This window comes from Blastocystis sp. subtype 4 (genome assembly GCF_000743755.1).
Source record: "Blastocystis sp. subtype 4 strain WR1 chromosome Unknown seqid_0264, whole genome shotgun sequence".
Taxonomy (NCBI): Eukaryota; class Bigyra; order Opalinata; family Blastocystidae; genus Blastocystis; species Blastocystis sp. subtype 4.
In genome coordinates this window covers 268-14536 of record NW_014569283.1, presented here as the reverse complement: position 1 = coordinate 14536, position 14269 = coordinate 268, and the positions used below count along the sequence as shown (strand labels likewise).

At 39.8% G+C, this 14269-nt stretch overlaps 5 protein-coding genes across 5 annotated transcripts; 3 read left to right on the top strand and 2 right to left on the bottom strand.

The window, feature by feature from the left end:
• Positions 1 to 36: 36 nt before the first annotated feature.
• On the top strand, positions 37 to 705 carry JH06_5814 (V-type proton ATPase subunit; the record flags this gene model as incomplete). The annotated part of the gene is made up of 1 exon (XM_014670511.1): positions 37 to 705. One exon carries the CDS (start codon positions 37 to 39, stop codon positions 703 to 705), a length of 669 nt encoding a protein of 222 aa, XP_014525997.1.
• A 239-nt stretch (positions 706 to 944) lies between these two features.
• Positions 945 to 1909, top strand: JH06_3836 (hypothetical protein; the record flags this gene model as incomplete). Its single annotated transcript, XM_014670510.1, has 4 exons — positions 945 to 980; positions 1011 to 1229; positions 1261 to 1626; positions 1658 to 1909. 4 exons carry the CDS (start codon positions 945 to 947, stop codon positions 1907 to 1909), a joined length of 873 nt encoding a protein of 290 aa, XP_014525996.1.
• A 503-nt stretch (positions 1910 to 2412) lies between these two features.
• JH06_3835 (glycosyltransferase-like protein) lies at positions 2413 to 2973 on the top strand (the record flags this gene model as incomplete). Its single annotated transcript, XM_014670509.1, is given in 4 exon segments — positions 2413 to 2471; positions 2502 to 2549; positions 2568 to 2791; positions 2822 to 2973. 4 exon segments carry the CDS (start codon positions 2413 to 2415, stop codon positions 2971 to 2973), a joined length of 483 nt encoding a protein of 160 aa, XP_014525995.1.
• Positions 2974 to 5245: 2272 nt separating this feature from the next.
• On the bottom strand, positions 5246 to 6122 carry JH06_3834 (hypothetical protein; the record flags this gene model as incomplete). Its single annotated transcript, XM_014670508.1, has 5 exons — positions 5246 to 5380; positions 5409 to 5481; positions 5512 to 5828; positions 5859 to 5916; positions 5947 to 6122. 5 exons carry the CDS (start codon positions 6120 to 6122, stop codon positions 5246 to 5248), a joined length of 759 nt encoding a protein of 252 aa, XP_014525994.1.
• A 2881-nt stretch (positions 6123 to 9003) lies between these two features.
• Positions 9004 to 14061, bottom strand: JH06_3833 (DNA topoisomerase II; the record flags this gene model as incomplete). The annotated part of the gene is made up of 13 exons (XM_014670507.1): positions 9004 to 9881; positions 9912 to 10095; positions 10125 to 10967; positions 10999 to 11066; positions 11097 to 11675; positions 11706 to 11902; positions 11931 to 12203; positions 12234 to 12322; positions 12357 to 12656; positions 12687 to 13610; positions 13640 to 13722; positions 13754 to 13988; positions 14023 to 14061. 13 exons carry the CDS (start codon positions 14059 to 14061, stop codon positions 9004 to 9006), a joined length of 4692 nt encoding a protein of 1563 aa, XP_014525993.1.
• Positions 14062 to 14269: the final 208 nt, after the last annotated feature.

Genomic DNA, 14269 nt, shown 5'->3' with positions numbered 1-14269 from the left:
ATGAGTGCTTCTGATACAGACAAACGAATTGAGCAGATGTGTGAGTTCATCAAGCAAGAAGCGATTGAAAAGGCAACTGAGATCAAGATCAAGACTCAGGAGGAGTTTGACATTGATCGTCAGACAATCGCTCAAGAAGGAAAGATGAAAGTGCAGGAGGAGTATGCGAAGAAGGAGAAAGACTTGCAAGTTCAACAACGTATTGCGCAGTCTGCAGAGATTGGAAGACAGAACAAGAGACGAATGGTGGCCCGTGACGACCTTTTGAACAAGTTATATGGACTTGCAAAGGCTCGACTTGCTGAGTTGAGTACAAAGGATGTGGAGAAATACAAAGAGGTGCTGAAGGATCTTATTATTCAGGGTTTGATAAAGATTGAGGAACCAGATATCGTTGTTCGTTGTAGAAAGGTGGATATGGATGTGGTTCGTGAGATTATTCCTTGTGCTCGTGATACGTTTGTAAGAATGATGAAGGAAGAGTGTGGAGAGGATGTAGAGGTGAGTGTGAGTCTGAATGAGGAAGAGAGTAAGATGCTTCCTCCTCCTCCTGATGGTACTCCAATGATTTCTTGCGCCGGAGGTATTATCATGGAAGGACACAGTGGTCGTTTGGTTCTGGACAACACCTTTGACAAGAGACTGGAAGTATGTTTCCATGACTTGAAGCCTGTTACCAGAAAGTGTCTATTCCCCTCTTGCTAATCAGTTTTCATATCTCAGTCATGTGTTTGTTGAAACATTTGAGTGTATTCTAGATTGATATATGGAGATTTGGTGATTGGCAAATAATGGATGGTCACAAGACAATAGTGAGAATAAGAAACCGTGAATGGACTTCAATAAGGAGAAAACAAGGACGCAAAACACAATATCGAAATTTGGAGTTCCGAAATTTTGGATCTGGCTTCAATCTTTCTAAACTCACCAAATAGAAACAAAGCATGTCGAATAAGAAGGGTGATGAATTAATGAAACAGGTATATATAGATTGGTTAATTTAGAAACAGGGAGAAGCCAGATTGAACAAGTTTTCTCTCTTCAACAAAACCGGAAAGTTTGAAGATGCGGCTGAACTATTCAAGAAGGCTGCAAACCAATACAAGGTTGCTCAGTATTGGCCGGAAGCTGGAGCTGCTTTTGGCCGTGCAGCCGAGTGTTACATTCAGTTGGAGCAGAATCATGACGCTGCTTCTGCATATATAGATGCTGCTGTATGTATGAAAAAGGTTGTTGTTGTTGTACTTGCTTAAGAATTAGTCAGACCTTGATAAGGCTGTCGAACTGTATCAGGAGGCCATTGCTCTGTTCTGTGATATGGGACGTTTTGCGAATGCTGCGAAACTTGAGAAGGAAGTTGGTGAGATGTACGAGAGTAACAACGAGTCTAAGAAGTGTGTCCAGCATTACCAGAAGGCAGCAGACTATTTCATGGGAGAAGATAGTGTTGCAGCTGCTAATCAGTGTCTTTTGAAGGTTGCTCACTTCAGTGCATTGATGGAGGAATATGAAGATGCAATTCGGATCTATGAGCAGGTGGCTCAGGCCTGTTTGGAGAAGAATGTGCTGAAGTTCAACGCGAAGGGTCATTTGTTCTGTGCTGGAATTCTTTATCTTGTTCGAGGCGTATAGATTCAGAGGAAGGAGTAATGAATAGGATATTGTTGCTATGCGTCAACAACTGGATCGCTACAAGGAAATGGACTACACATTTGGATCTTCTCGAGAATGCAAATTGTTGGATGATTTGACAAATGATGTGGAAAATATGAATGTGGATGATTTCACGGAACATGTCTTTGAGTACGATAGCATTTCACCCTTGGATCCTTGGAAGACAACGATGCTGCTACGTGTGAAGAAGACTTTGGGAGGTGCTGGTGAGGAAGAAGAGATTAATTTGACATAAGTTGAGTTGCTTTGTTCTTGCGAATTATATTTGTTGGTAGAAACTGATGTAGTAGATATTCAGGTGCATCTATGTTTAGTTGATCACAGCATTCTTTTTTTCTAAGCCAATGATATCGGATGGCACTCGTAGCTCATTTATCTTCATTGGCTGCTTACTTAGTGTTTCACTTGTCTTCCTGTATGAGTGTATGAGAAGAACATGATAACGTAGTTCAATGAATATGAAATCGCTTCGGCAACTCGATTTTTTAAATAATCGTGATAAAATCAATTATGTAGAAGGTATGTTGAGGAAATGATATGGAGACCGCGAAAAAGAAGCTAAAAATGTCTGATTTGAATTATATAAAATCGATTACTGAATCCAGTTCTGGTCAGCTTATGTCAACAGATACCAAATCTTCGAAACAATCGTTATTGACCTCTAATCACTATCACTATAGAGATACTGGAGAGGAACATGTGCTAGATCCTATAATCGATTCTCTATTCAATGCAACAATGTTTGAAACCACGAATGTTACCGACAAGTTTGATATCACTTTTATTACTCATATGACGTATTCCTGATGACAGTATTTTATTCGTAGTGCTGCTCGTTTCCCTTGCTTTCACTCTGTATTATTACGATGGAAAGGGTTAGTTGTATTGCATAGAATTCATGATAGACCAGCTATAGCAGTAGTATACGTACAAGCCAATGAAAAGGATTTTTTCATGACAGAGTTAGCAGGGATCAAGTTTAAACCATATCAAAAGGTGATTCCTGTATTAGGTCCGATGACAGAGATCTATCCTGTCAATATTCTTAGGAACATAGGTATCGCTGCAGTTGAAACAAGCCATTTCTTGGTAGCGGATGTGGATACTTGGCCGAGTGGTAGGAACATGTTGATGAGATCATTCTAAGAGACCTTGTATCAGAACTTATTGAAACTCCCTAAAACCCGTCTTGAGCAAGATAATTTGGCTATTGTGCTACCTGTGTTTACAATTCCATCAGGTCGTGAAGCCATTGTGTTGATGGATTGCGTCGATATGTACGAGGAAGTAAGAACATAATAGTATAGGTTTCCACAATATGTACCACGGAATGTTGAAGTATTGGAATCATCTCGTGCTTTTCCCTATATCTCTTCCAGTGAATGTCCAATATCCCTGTTTTAGCTATTACACAGTTACTTTAACATCATGATTTACTATCTCCTACATGGCGCAATACCTCTCAGGTGAATACAAAGGCTTCATCCGAGGAACTTCTTCTTAACTTTACTTGCTGTAACTTCAAAGAGGTAGTTTTGTTTGTGGTTGTTCGGAAAACCGTCAATATTCCTCTGTTCGATAAACGATTCGTGAACTATGGTTATAACAATCAAGAGTGGGTTGAACATCTTCGATATAAGGGGTATGAATTCAAAGTTTTCCGTGATGGGTTTTTGATTGAAGTTCCTCACATTCTGTAGACCTAGATCTTTTATTTCACGATTAGATCTCCATATAAGAATAAGTTCTTAAGTGATGCAAATAGTACATCCTTTCTTCATCCTAACAAACGGCTATTCAAGGTAGTTTCTCATGAACGTATGATAAAGTATGGTTCATATTCCAATTGTAAATTGATTGTTTGTTATACTCAGTTAAAGTTCTGAAACTGATTTTTCCCAACTGCAAAATTTTCATTAGTCATTGTTTCTGGCTTATTGACGTCCACCCATTTGATTTTACTTCACTAATACACAATTCCACCAAATTAGAACCACTTCCATGTTCGGATTACTTTTCAGAAATCATGGAATGATTCTGTTATTCCTCCTTCTGTTGCCAGGTTGTTTTAGTTTCAACCTAGCAGTGTTGTATGGTGAGGAGAGTACCAACTCATCGTCTTTGAAGCTTTCTCGTCTCTGTCGCATGTATGACGTAAGAGATATACGAGTTGCTTCTAAATGCTAGTATTTAGTTGTATCTGGGATTTCAAGAGAGAACATCGTGGTGTTGGTACCATCAGTGAGAACTTCAAATAACAGCCCCACAGTTAACAGTTTCAAGGATTTACAAAATGTGGTATCGCAGCTTTCTCCTTCCAAAACGTTCATGTCGTCTTGCTGGAGTCATATTAACTATTTGGGACCTTCTGTAAACATCAATCTACTAATTAGCGTTATTCAAGGGGATATGAAACGAGCTGCTTCACTCAGTGGTCAAAGAGAACCTAGAGTTCTTTCTGTATGTTTGATGAAATTATTAGATTGTAGAATAATCCAAGTGATCAATTGTTTGTCTATCTGGAGTGTTCGAGTTGCGACAAAACTGTTTTTCCATCTGAAATATTGAATGTGAATAACACATTGTAGGCAATATGGTTAAAGATTTATTCTAGGTACCATACGATGATCTGGCTCACTGATACAAACCCTCGGATTCGTCATCTTTTTCACCAATCTATTAACTCAAGATGTGTTGTTGTGAGCGTTGACCAACCTCAGCATGTCTATGGTCATTTTTCATATACTTATATGCCTCCAACCGAATATGATGAAAAGGGCGAATATCGGGCAGTTCATGGCATATGGGATCATTCTTGGATTGATGCCCTTCAAGTTAGCATTTTCCATTTTCTTTATCTCTAGTCTTTAGGAGATTTTCCTCTTTCAGTTGTACTTACGGCCATGCATGCCGCATTGGTTCAAATGAATAGTGTAGTATCGTTACAAGTATGGGGGAATGAGGACTTGCTGGAAGCTCCTCTCTTTAGTTATCCTTGTATCTATTTGACGAAATAATTAAGAATAGGTCATTTCGTCCCATCTTCACGAAGAATAGTGCAGAATCTAACAGTCGAAGGAATGAAACATGCAATTCGACGAGCTATCTACTTAAACAAAAATCATCGGCAGAATCTACGCAAGGATTATTTTGAAACAGTGAAAATCGATGTTAAGAGAAGGAAACAATGGTGGAATGAAGTATTTATGTCGGAAATTAGGGAATCTCACACTTCTATTTTAACGGATGAAGAGTGTGTAAAGGATCTGATAGACTCCTATTATTCTTCTTGTCCATATGTGTACCCATTTAGTGATGACTTGATGAATCGGCTATATTCGTTGTGTCGTTATAGAGTTACTTCTGGTCGACTTCTTATTCCATCTTGTAATTCCTATTCTTTTAAGGATTCCTTTATTACATGGTAATTAGTATTGCGAACGTGTTTATGAATGAAACATGTAAAAGGACAGATTCGATCGCATCCAAACATTTCATGCAATTCGCTTTGGCTTCTTCAACGATTTGTAGCTGGTTCTTCCCTCTAACTATCACATTCCCATCTTATTCCCTACACAACCTCTTCAAGTGCTTTCAATAGATTCGCTAAATCAGTACCAGTCTGTTTAACTACCTCCACATCATTCTTCTCAGATCCATAAATCATCATCCCCAGATTGTCTGCATCTTTGCACAGTTGACTAATCTACATAATATACCACATTCTATCTCACAATTTCCGAAACTCTATTCACTTGATCAACCATCTCACTTGACAAATCTTCAGGGAAGGACGTCGAATATAGTCTACAGAAAAGCGAAATTAGATCAACCCACTTGAAAACCGCTTCCAGCAAATGTTGCAAACTGGCGATGGAGTTCTGTAATTCCATCTGCACTTGTTCTGAACGGCCACTCTCTACAACTTCTTCTCCTTCTAATCCCTCGTCATCATCATCTAAAAGACCATCCCAGTCATCTTCATCTCCATTTTCTAAGAATTCTTCACATTCTTTGCGAATATCACGAGTAACACTCACAGAACGGAGAACTTCCTTCATACAAGCTTTTTTGTTGCTATCACTTAATCCATTCAACTTCTTGCATGCGTCCCAAACCGCTCCTGTCATCGAAGGAGACAGAGAACGGACTTTCTACGCATCAACAAGACATAATTCTTATACGGCAACATAACATTCCTTACAATGCTCAATAAGATTGATAATGGATTCATATACAATTCTAGCGATTATTGATCCTACACATCCCTACTCGATACCAGTCATTACTTCCTTCTTGGCGGCTTCTGTGAGTCCACAGCTCATGAAGAGACGTGCACTTTGAACAACAGTGATAAACACTGTTTCAATGTCTCTCATAAGAGGGATCAATGCCTCTGTCGTCATACTGGAGTAGAATAGATGAAGCTTTGAAATATTGCGTTCCATTTGGCTGGCTAATGATCAAAAACAGAACAAAAGCCATTCCTGACTCCACAACTACAGATTTCAGCTTTGGATAGTCTTCTGGGGAATATAAACGATCGTTTATTATGACTTCTGAATGAAGGTCAGTCATGTGTTTCTTCATATGGTCCAAAAACTCATCAAACGTAGTCAGCACTCCGTCCATAGAATCAATATCAAAACAAAATAATATGATCGAATTCCAAAAATACTGACAATTATCGTCACTCAAATTATCTTGTCTGTCAGTATTGGATTATAACAATCATTTTAGGCTTTCTATGAATCGTTCTGGTGAGAACAATCGTAAAACAAATGATTCGTCTTCATATTCCGGAAAAGCAGCGTTCTCTACATCATCTCTAATAGGACCTCGTGATAAGCCTGCAAAAGGTATGTTTTGTGTTATTTAGTTCCTATCTAATCTGCATTGTAGCAAGCCGATTACTTCGACCTGCTGGAAGCCAAGGGCACTTCAAGAATCGCCGTCCGACGAAGACATCAGGAGGCAGTGTTATTGTTCCCCTTCCTATTAAAGCGAAATCTGTATTTACTGAAAGCGAGATTGACTCGAGTGGTACTAAAGCCGTGACCCAATCTGGACCCTTGTCGAAGGAGTCCAAAATACCAGATTCAAATACAAAGAAGATTCCACCTTCAACTGTATGGGGAGAAGGGACTCGGAATTTTCTGGTCAGTAGATTTGAATGTCTGAATTCATGTTTAGATGAGGACAGCCAAACTGAATCCACATCCGTAGTACAACCAAAGGATAAAGCGTTGGGTTTGGATTTGCCTTTTGATTATAGACCATCCAAGAGTATCCATGTAGAGAAGGTGACGGAAACTCCCCTTCCTCAAAGTCAAGATGTTCGAAAGCTCTCCGTTGTTCCTAAGAATCCTGATCCTATTTCTGAAGATGATAAGATCCGTATTCAAATGAAGCAAGAAGAAGCGGAACGTTTAGCTTATGAGCGTGAACAGCAATTGAAGCGAGAGGATGCCAAACGGTTCCGAGAGATGGAGGTAGCGAGTGTGACTCGTCAGGGTATGGAAGATTACGGTACGGCAAAGGTGGTAGTGAATCAACCGACGGAGGAGCCAGTAAAACCTTCTGTTCCAGTTGTAAACATCACAGCATCGGCTAGTGTAAAAGCTGCAGAATCTTCACATCCCAGAGTACAGCCTAAGAGAGGACTTCCTCGTCGTCCTCCTGGTGATACTAACTTCTATCGTGTGGTTCCGGAGGAGGAATCGTCATCATATGGAAGTCGAAGGACGTCAGTAGATCGCCATGAGATACTGAATGATCGACACGAGATGCCAGATAGAAGAGGAATGCGACGAAGAAGATATGAATCTTTTGATAGACGGTTCCAGACAGAGGATCGTGATAGAACAGAGAGGAAGTCTGCAAATACTGACCAGGAAAGAACAAATAAACGTTTTCCTAATAGTGATCGTGATGAGATGAAGAAGCAACCAAATGATACCCAGGAGAAGAGTGAGAAAAGGTCCTCTAGTCGCCCGTGGGAATCAGACCGATTTCGCAAGTGGTCAACAGATCGTAACAGTCATCCAGATCGAACGAACCGTACTGGCCGTGAGACGGTGGAGTCATCTTCGCGTTCATTCTCTTCTAATTCGAATCGCTCAACTCTTCAAACCACAAAACCTTCTAAACAGTCTCAGCAGGATAATTCTGAATTCTTCTTGGAAGGAGCAGATTATGATCAGTACATATCAAATCAATTGAAATGGAAATCAATACCTGTCACACGGGAATATCATATTCTTGAGAATGGAGTGTTGGATGTGGGGGTTGATCTGGATGATCCTGTTGAGATTCCTACATCTGAACATATTGAGGAAAAGTCTGGTAAGGAGTGGTGGAGAGGCATAATTCGATAGAAGATACCTCCGCAAAGCAACCCGTAGGCACTCTTCCTTCATTCTCAACACAGTCGTCGTCACCATTCACAGCATCAGGAACGCAGGGTGCAGTTCCTTCTCAGATGTATGTAGCTCCAATGTTCCAACAATCCTATCCTAATGCTTCCGTCTATTCAGCACAATCAATGTATCAATCAGGACAGAATGATTTTAACTATCCTACTCCTATGGAGTACTACTGGTCGTCGATGCAGCAACCATATAATTATATGATGGGAATGTCTTCCTATCGCTATATGCCTGGACCAGTGGTTCCTGTTCGGGGAAACTCAAATGGCTTTGTATCCTATGAAAGTGGTAATAATGGTATTGACAAGGATTTCTCTTAAGGATATTTGTCAGTATAGATTATTGAAAGGGGATTGGCTTGTTTGTAGAAAACAGGAAGTAAAAAATATTAAAACAACTAACAGTCCATATCGATAGTAACCATAATGACGTCAAAGACTACCTCTTTGTCAATATGAGGGCTGGAATGACTCGCATTTCCATTTCTATTCATCAGTTGTCATTACAAAGAATTACAAAGGATCCATACTATCTCCTTTATTACTTTTCCGTCTTCGCAACACCCAAGAAGGCAAACTAAAAGCATCTACCATTAATTCCATTATCGCATCAAGTACGAATATAATTGAAGTAATTGAAAGGGATTCCCATTGTTTTCGGAAGTGAATACGACCTACTCGATAACACCATCCAATCCTTCATTACCCTAGCGAAGGCGGTACAGGTGTAAATGTAAGGTTCATTCCTGAGATAAGTTCAATAAAAGAATAAATACAGACGCAATGAACCATCTTTACAGACGTCGTGTTCGAATCTTCAGGATCGAATCTCTTTTCGTACTTTTTTCATCTTCTTTGATCTACTTTTATTAACTCACAAACACACATTCTCAAAAGGTTATTCAAAATCCAAAGAGCGAATCTGAACTATCTGAATCATCTTTCGTAGCTTTCTTTACAGGTTTCTTCGTCGCACGGCGTTTCTTCGCTGCAGGTACTGTTGTCTTCGTGCTTGCAAGTTCATCCACAATACTCGATCGCTTCTCATCCTGCATCTTCATCTTTAGACGTTGTGCCAAAGGAATATAACTGTCTTCATCAGAATCCTCCGAAATAGCAGGTTCCACGTTCTTTGTCGGTGCTTCCTCTTCTTCCATCATATTCTCTTTCTCAGGAAGTTTCGTCGCCTTTTTCCTTCCTGTTGTCTTCGTAGGTTTCTTCTGAGAGTCTAGATTCGCTTCCACTGACAGTCGTTTCACTGTCGGCTTCTTGGCCACAGTCGAGATCTTCATCGTTTCTTCTATTGGTTCAGTGACTTGAGCACTCTCCTTCACCTCGGATGATTTGTCAAGAACCTTCTGTTTAGCATCGGTTGTAGTTCGTTGTTCTTGTTTCTTCCTTGCAGCAATGGCAGCACGATTATCCCGGATCACATCATCTTCAGACTCATCGGTCAGTTCCAGTTCCTCCGACTCGTTGTCTGATTCTAGAGTCATTTCATCCTGCTTTGCCTTCTTTCCACGACCACTCTTACTCTTGCTCGTAGTTCCTTCTTCTTTCTTCACAGTTACACGTCGAGTCTTCTTCACCTTCACAACCTCACCCGTCTCTGGATCCATCGTACTCTTCATATCTGCTAACATCTCTGGAGTAGGATCCTTTACTTGGGACTTGTAATAGCCGGACAGAGAGAAGCGAGATTGTACCTCATTTGCCTTCTTCTGTAGCTCTGTCATGGCTTGTTCCTTTGCAGTCAACCTCACAGTTGGTGTTTTGTGAACTATGCCTAACATTCACTGTATGATTCTACCAGGCTTCTTCTTTCTTTGACCATAATCATCACCATCACTTGAAGACAGATCATCATCACTCACTCCAGCAATACTGTTACGAGCACCTCGAGCATGAGCACCGTTTCCAGCAAGACGATTCTTCTCAGCACGACGTCGATTCTTCTCCTCCATCTGTTTCTCCTTCAGACGCGCTTCTTCAAGCTACAATCATATTCATTTCCTTCTCTTACTTTCAATAACTGGTCTACAAATGCATCCAAATCATTCTCCCACATCTGTTTCACTGGAGTGGCTTGAAGAATCTCCAATTCTTTCTCTTTCGATGCTAATTGCTCCTTTAGATTTTCCACTTCCTCTCGAGTCAATTTCCACAATTTCATCGACAATAAGTAATTATATCCCTTACTCAAATCGGCAGTTTTTTCGTCAAATGATAGTCCTGCGGAACTATCCTCTTCATCATCTACATGAGAAAGAATCTCTTCAGTTCCCGTAGTTGGTGTGTCTTCAGGTAACGTCTCTACTCGTGAAGTGGGATAGAATGCATCATATCCCTGTTGCACTAAATCTCGTAGAATCTCCTTCCGAGGACGATTGTTCACAATCAACTCACCATTAACAACAGCAAGAATGAATCGAGTCATATTTCGGAGTCGTCGTGTATCCTTCTCTAAGGTAGCAATCATCAAATCCTTCCGTTTCTGATAGAGTGGAAGACGGAATTCAAAGAACATGTCAATAATGTCTTGAGGAGAATCATAGTGATGGATATGGCCTTCCTGATCAAACAGATAGAAATTCGTGGTTGTGATACTTGCCTCCAGCTTAAAGAATTTATAAAGATCTTGGCCTTCCAGTGCCTTTGCTTGTTCTTCTGTTAACGTCACTGTGAAATGAACTGTTGTATCAGTGTGATTCTCTTTGAAATCAGCAATTAATGGAGCCTTCTTCTCAGGCATTACCATCTCTGTCAAGAACTTCTTATAATCTTGAGTCCATCGTCCAATAGGCAACTCTGTGATCACATAGGTAAGAGGATCCAAAGCAGTGATTCGACCTCGTATTAAATATCCCTACGAAATCAGGAATCCAAAAAAAGACCACATTTGGTTTCTTGTAGATATCACCAGTAAATCCACGCCACCAAGGATGAAGTTGAGGAGGTGGGGTATCTATGAATGAAGCCTAAAATGAACCAGGACTATTTAACTTTGATTTGATGTAATTCACAATATCCACAGGATTATAATTAGGAATGGTGGTACTGTAACCAGTTCCAATACCTTCACTTCCATTGACAAGGACCATTGGTATAATTGGTAAATAATAGTCAGGTTCAATTCGTTGACCTTCATCCACCAAGTATCGACACAATGCATCATCTTCTTCTTTGAAGATCAATCGAGTAATAGGAGAAAGATAGGTATAAATATAACGAGGAGAGGCTGCATCCTTGCCACCTAATAGTCGAGAACCAAACTGACCGGATGGTACTAACAAATTCACATTGTTAGATCCCACAAAATCTTGGGCCATCGAAATAATAGTTCCATTCAAAGACGCTTCACCATGATGATATGCAGTGTGTTCAGATACATAACCAGAAAACTGAATTACTTTGATTTCTGAAGTAAGTTTGCGTTTAAATGCTCCATAAAGAACCTTCCGTTGACTAGGCTTAAAGCCATCAATCACACAAGGAATCGATCGAGTGTTATCATAACGAGAGAACAAAATCAGTTCCTTATCAATGAAATCTTTATAGGCCATCTGATCCACAGCTAACTATCACCATCAACATTCTTTCATACCATAATCAACACTCACTCCTGGAGTGTAACTTCCAATCCAATCCTTCCGTTCAGCAACACGATTACGACGGAATACCATATCAACTTCACTACATTCCTCATCTGTGATTGCTTTGAATGGAACCAGATGTCGTGGAAGATTTGAGAAATACTCCTTACCTTCCAGAGGAGTTGAGGTACCTAGACCTTTGTAGTATCTATTTCAGATATCATTTCTATTCATACTTGATATAATAACCCTTTCCTTGATTGTGTGTACGTAGCCATGTCTTGTATTGATCCATAGTAAAGAACATTGTAGCTTTCTTACCACGAGTTGCCTTCACTATTGGCGTAATGAATTGTTGGAGGAAATCTAGCTTTAATAAGGATGGCCAGAAATATTGGATAAAATTGATAACCAGACCTTTGATATGAGAACCATCATAATCTTGATCTGCCATAATCACAAGATGGCCATAACGAAGAGAAGAAGTATCTTTGTAGACCGTATCAAATCTATTCATGAGACCCAGAATCAACAAACACTTCAAACCCAAAATCTGAACCAAGTTCTTAATTTCTTCATTCCCAATTACAGCTGAACGAGTCACATCACGTACATTCAACATCTTTCCCTAACTATTAAAATCACCACTTCTCAATTCCAACACGAAGAGGAAAGACACCATAGTAGTCACGACCAATGATTGCTAAGCCTCCAACGACAAGTGATTTTGCTGAATCTCCCTCGGTAATAATAAGTGTACACTTTCCACTCTGACGAGTACCAGCGAAATTGGCATCATCTAATTTTGGAATGTCCAATTTACGAGCTGTTTTAGTTCCACTCTGTTTCTTTAACATTTGATCATCTTTGAAGCGAGAGAAGGAAGTAACAGCTTCTACAACACCACATTTTGCCACTTTGGCTAAAAACTTATCATCCAGAACTGGTAAAGAACCGAAATTCTAACAATAAAAAAAGACCCAATTTCTAACCTTCGATACTGTTGTGAGGGTTTCCTTCGTTTGGGAATCAAATGCAGGATTTTCGATCTTACAGTTGACAAAGATGTACAGGTATTGTTTGATCATCATAGGTTTGACGTCTTTCTTTGTTTTCTTCTTGACAAGAGGAGCCAAATAATCTGTTAGTTTCCCAGCGATATAATCCACATGTTTTCCTCCTTTGCTTGTACAAATACTGTTGACAAAAGAGACTTGTTGAAGATGACCATCACTCACACCCACTGCAATCTCCCAACGATCTCCAGCCTTACAAAACACCAACTTATTGTCTTTTGTATTTGCACTTGTACTCTCCATTTGATACAGTTTGGTATATGCCTCAAAGTTCTTAACATCCACTTTCTCACCATTCAAATAGACCTTTAATGAACTGTCTGTCACTCCAGCCATATCCAATACACGTTTTTCCATCAAAGCCACAATATCATCATCAAATCCATCCATATGAAACAAAGACAGATCTGGAACATATGAAACCTCTGTGAACTCACCTCCTCGATATGACGATATTACAGGATCTTCAGCTACACTCATATTATCACGCCAAACTTGACGGAATCGTTTCCCTTCCTTCTTGTCCGCTGTCTCTACACGAAACTCTCGACTATAAATATTGGTCAATTTTGCTCCATAACCATTCCGACCTCCAGTCACTTTCTTGTCATCATCATTGAAATTGCCGCCAGTAAGCAACTGACCAAAAATGAGAGAGGGAACATAAACATTGTATTGCTTATGAATGACCACAGGAATTCCTTTTCCATTATTCCAAACGGTGATTCGACCACGTTCACGATCAATCGTCACTTTAATAGTATCCATTGAAGGGTCGTTCTGTTTGTTGTCAGCAGCATTGACTAAAATTTCATCGAAAATCTTGTAGAATCCAGGAACCTATTCTAAATTACTCCAATCAAACGTACAAAGGTAACATTCCGATAAACCAATCCTTTCTTTGTGCTGTCATAAACCCACATTTCCTGTGTCAACTTCTCAACAGAACCAACTACACAGTAAACAAAAGCGACACATCATACTATAAGTATCAGGACGCTTGATAATATGCTCTCTCTGTGTCATCTTCTGGTACTTCTCTTCTACAGCCAAACTCCGTCGCTTTTCTGGTTGACCGGACATCGTCTTCTCTGCTTCAGTTGGAGACGAAACTTTGTTCCCTCTCGATCCAGTTTTGCCATTTTTGCTTCCCTTCACTCCTGTAGTCTTGGATCCCTTGCTTGGAGGAAGAGCTTCCTCTTCAATCTCCATATCCCCCTAGAGAGAAATAATATGACCAAAACAGCAATACTCTGCTATCCTCAAAAGAGAATTCGTCATCAGACACCATATTGAGAGAATTGAAATTCAAAACTGTCGTAAAGGCGCGAAAAGTTGTTCAACTCCTTGATAATCAAGAAATAGGTATTCCCTCCAAATAATCTCTTCTATCCATTCTTTTGGTAGTTACTTCTCCTTATCAACATGTCTGTGAGGTTCAATCACACATCACAGATTTATAAGTAGACCATTTCACCTTATACTAGTCCCATATAGTC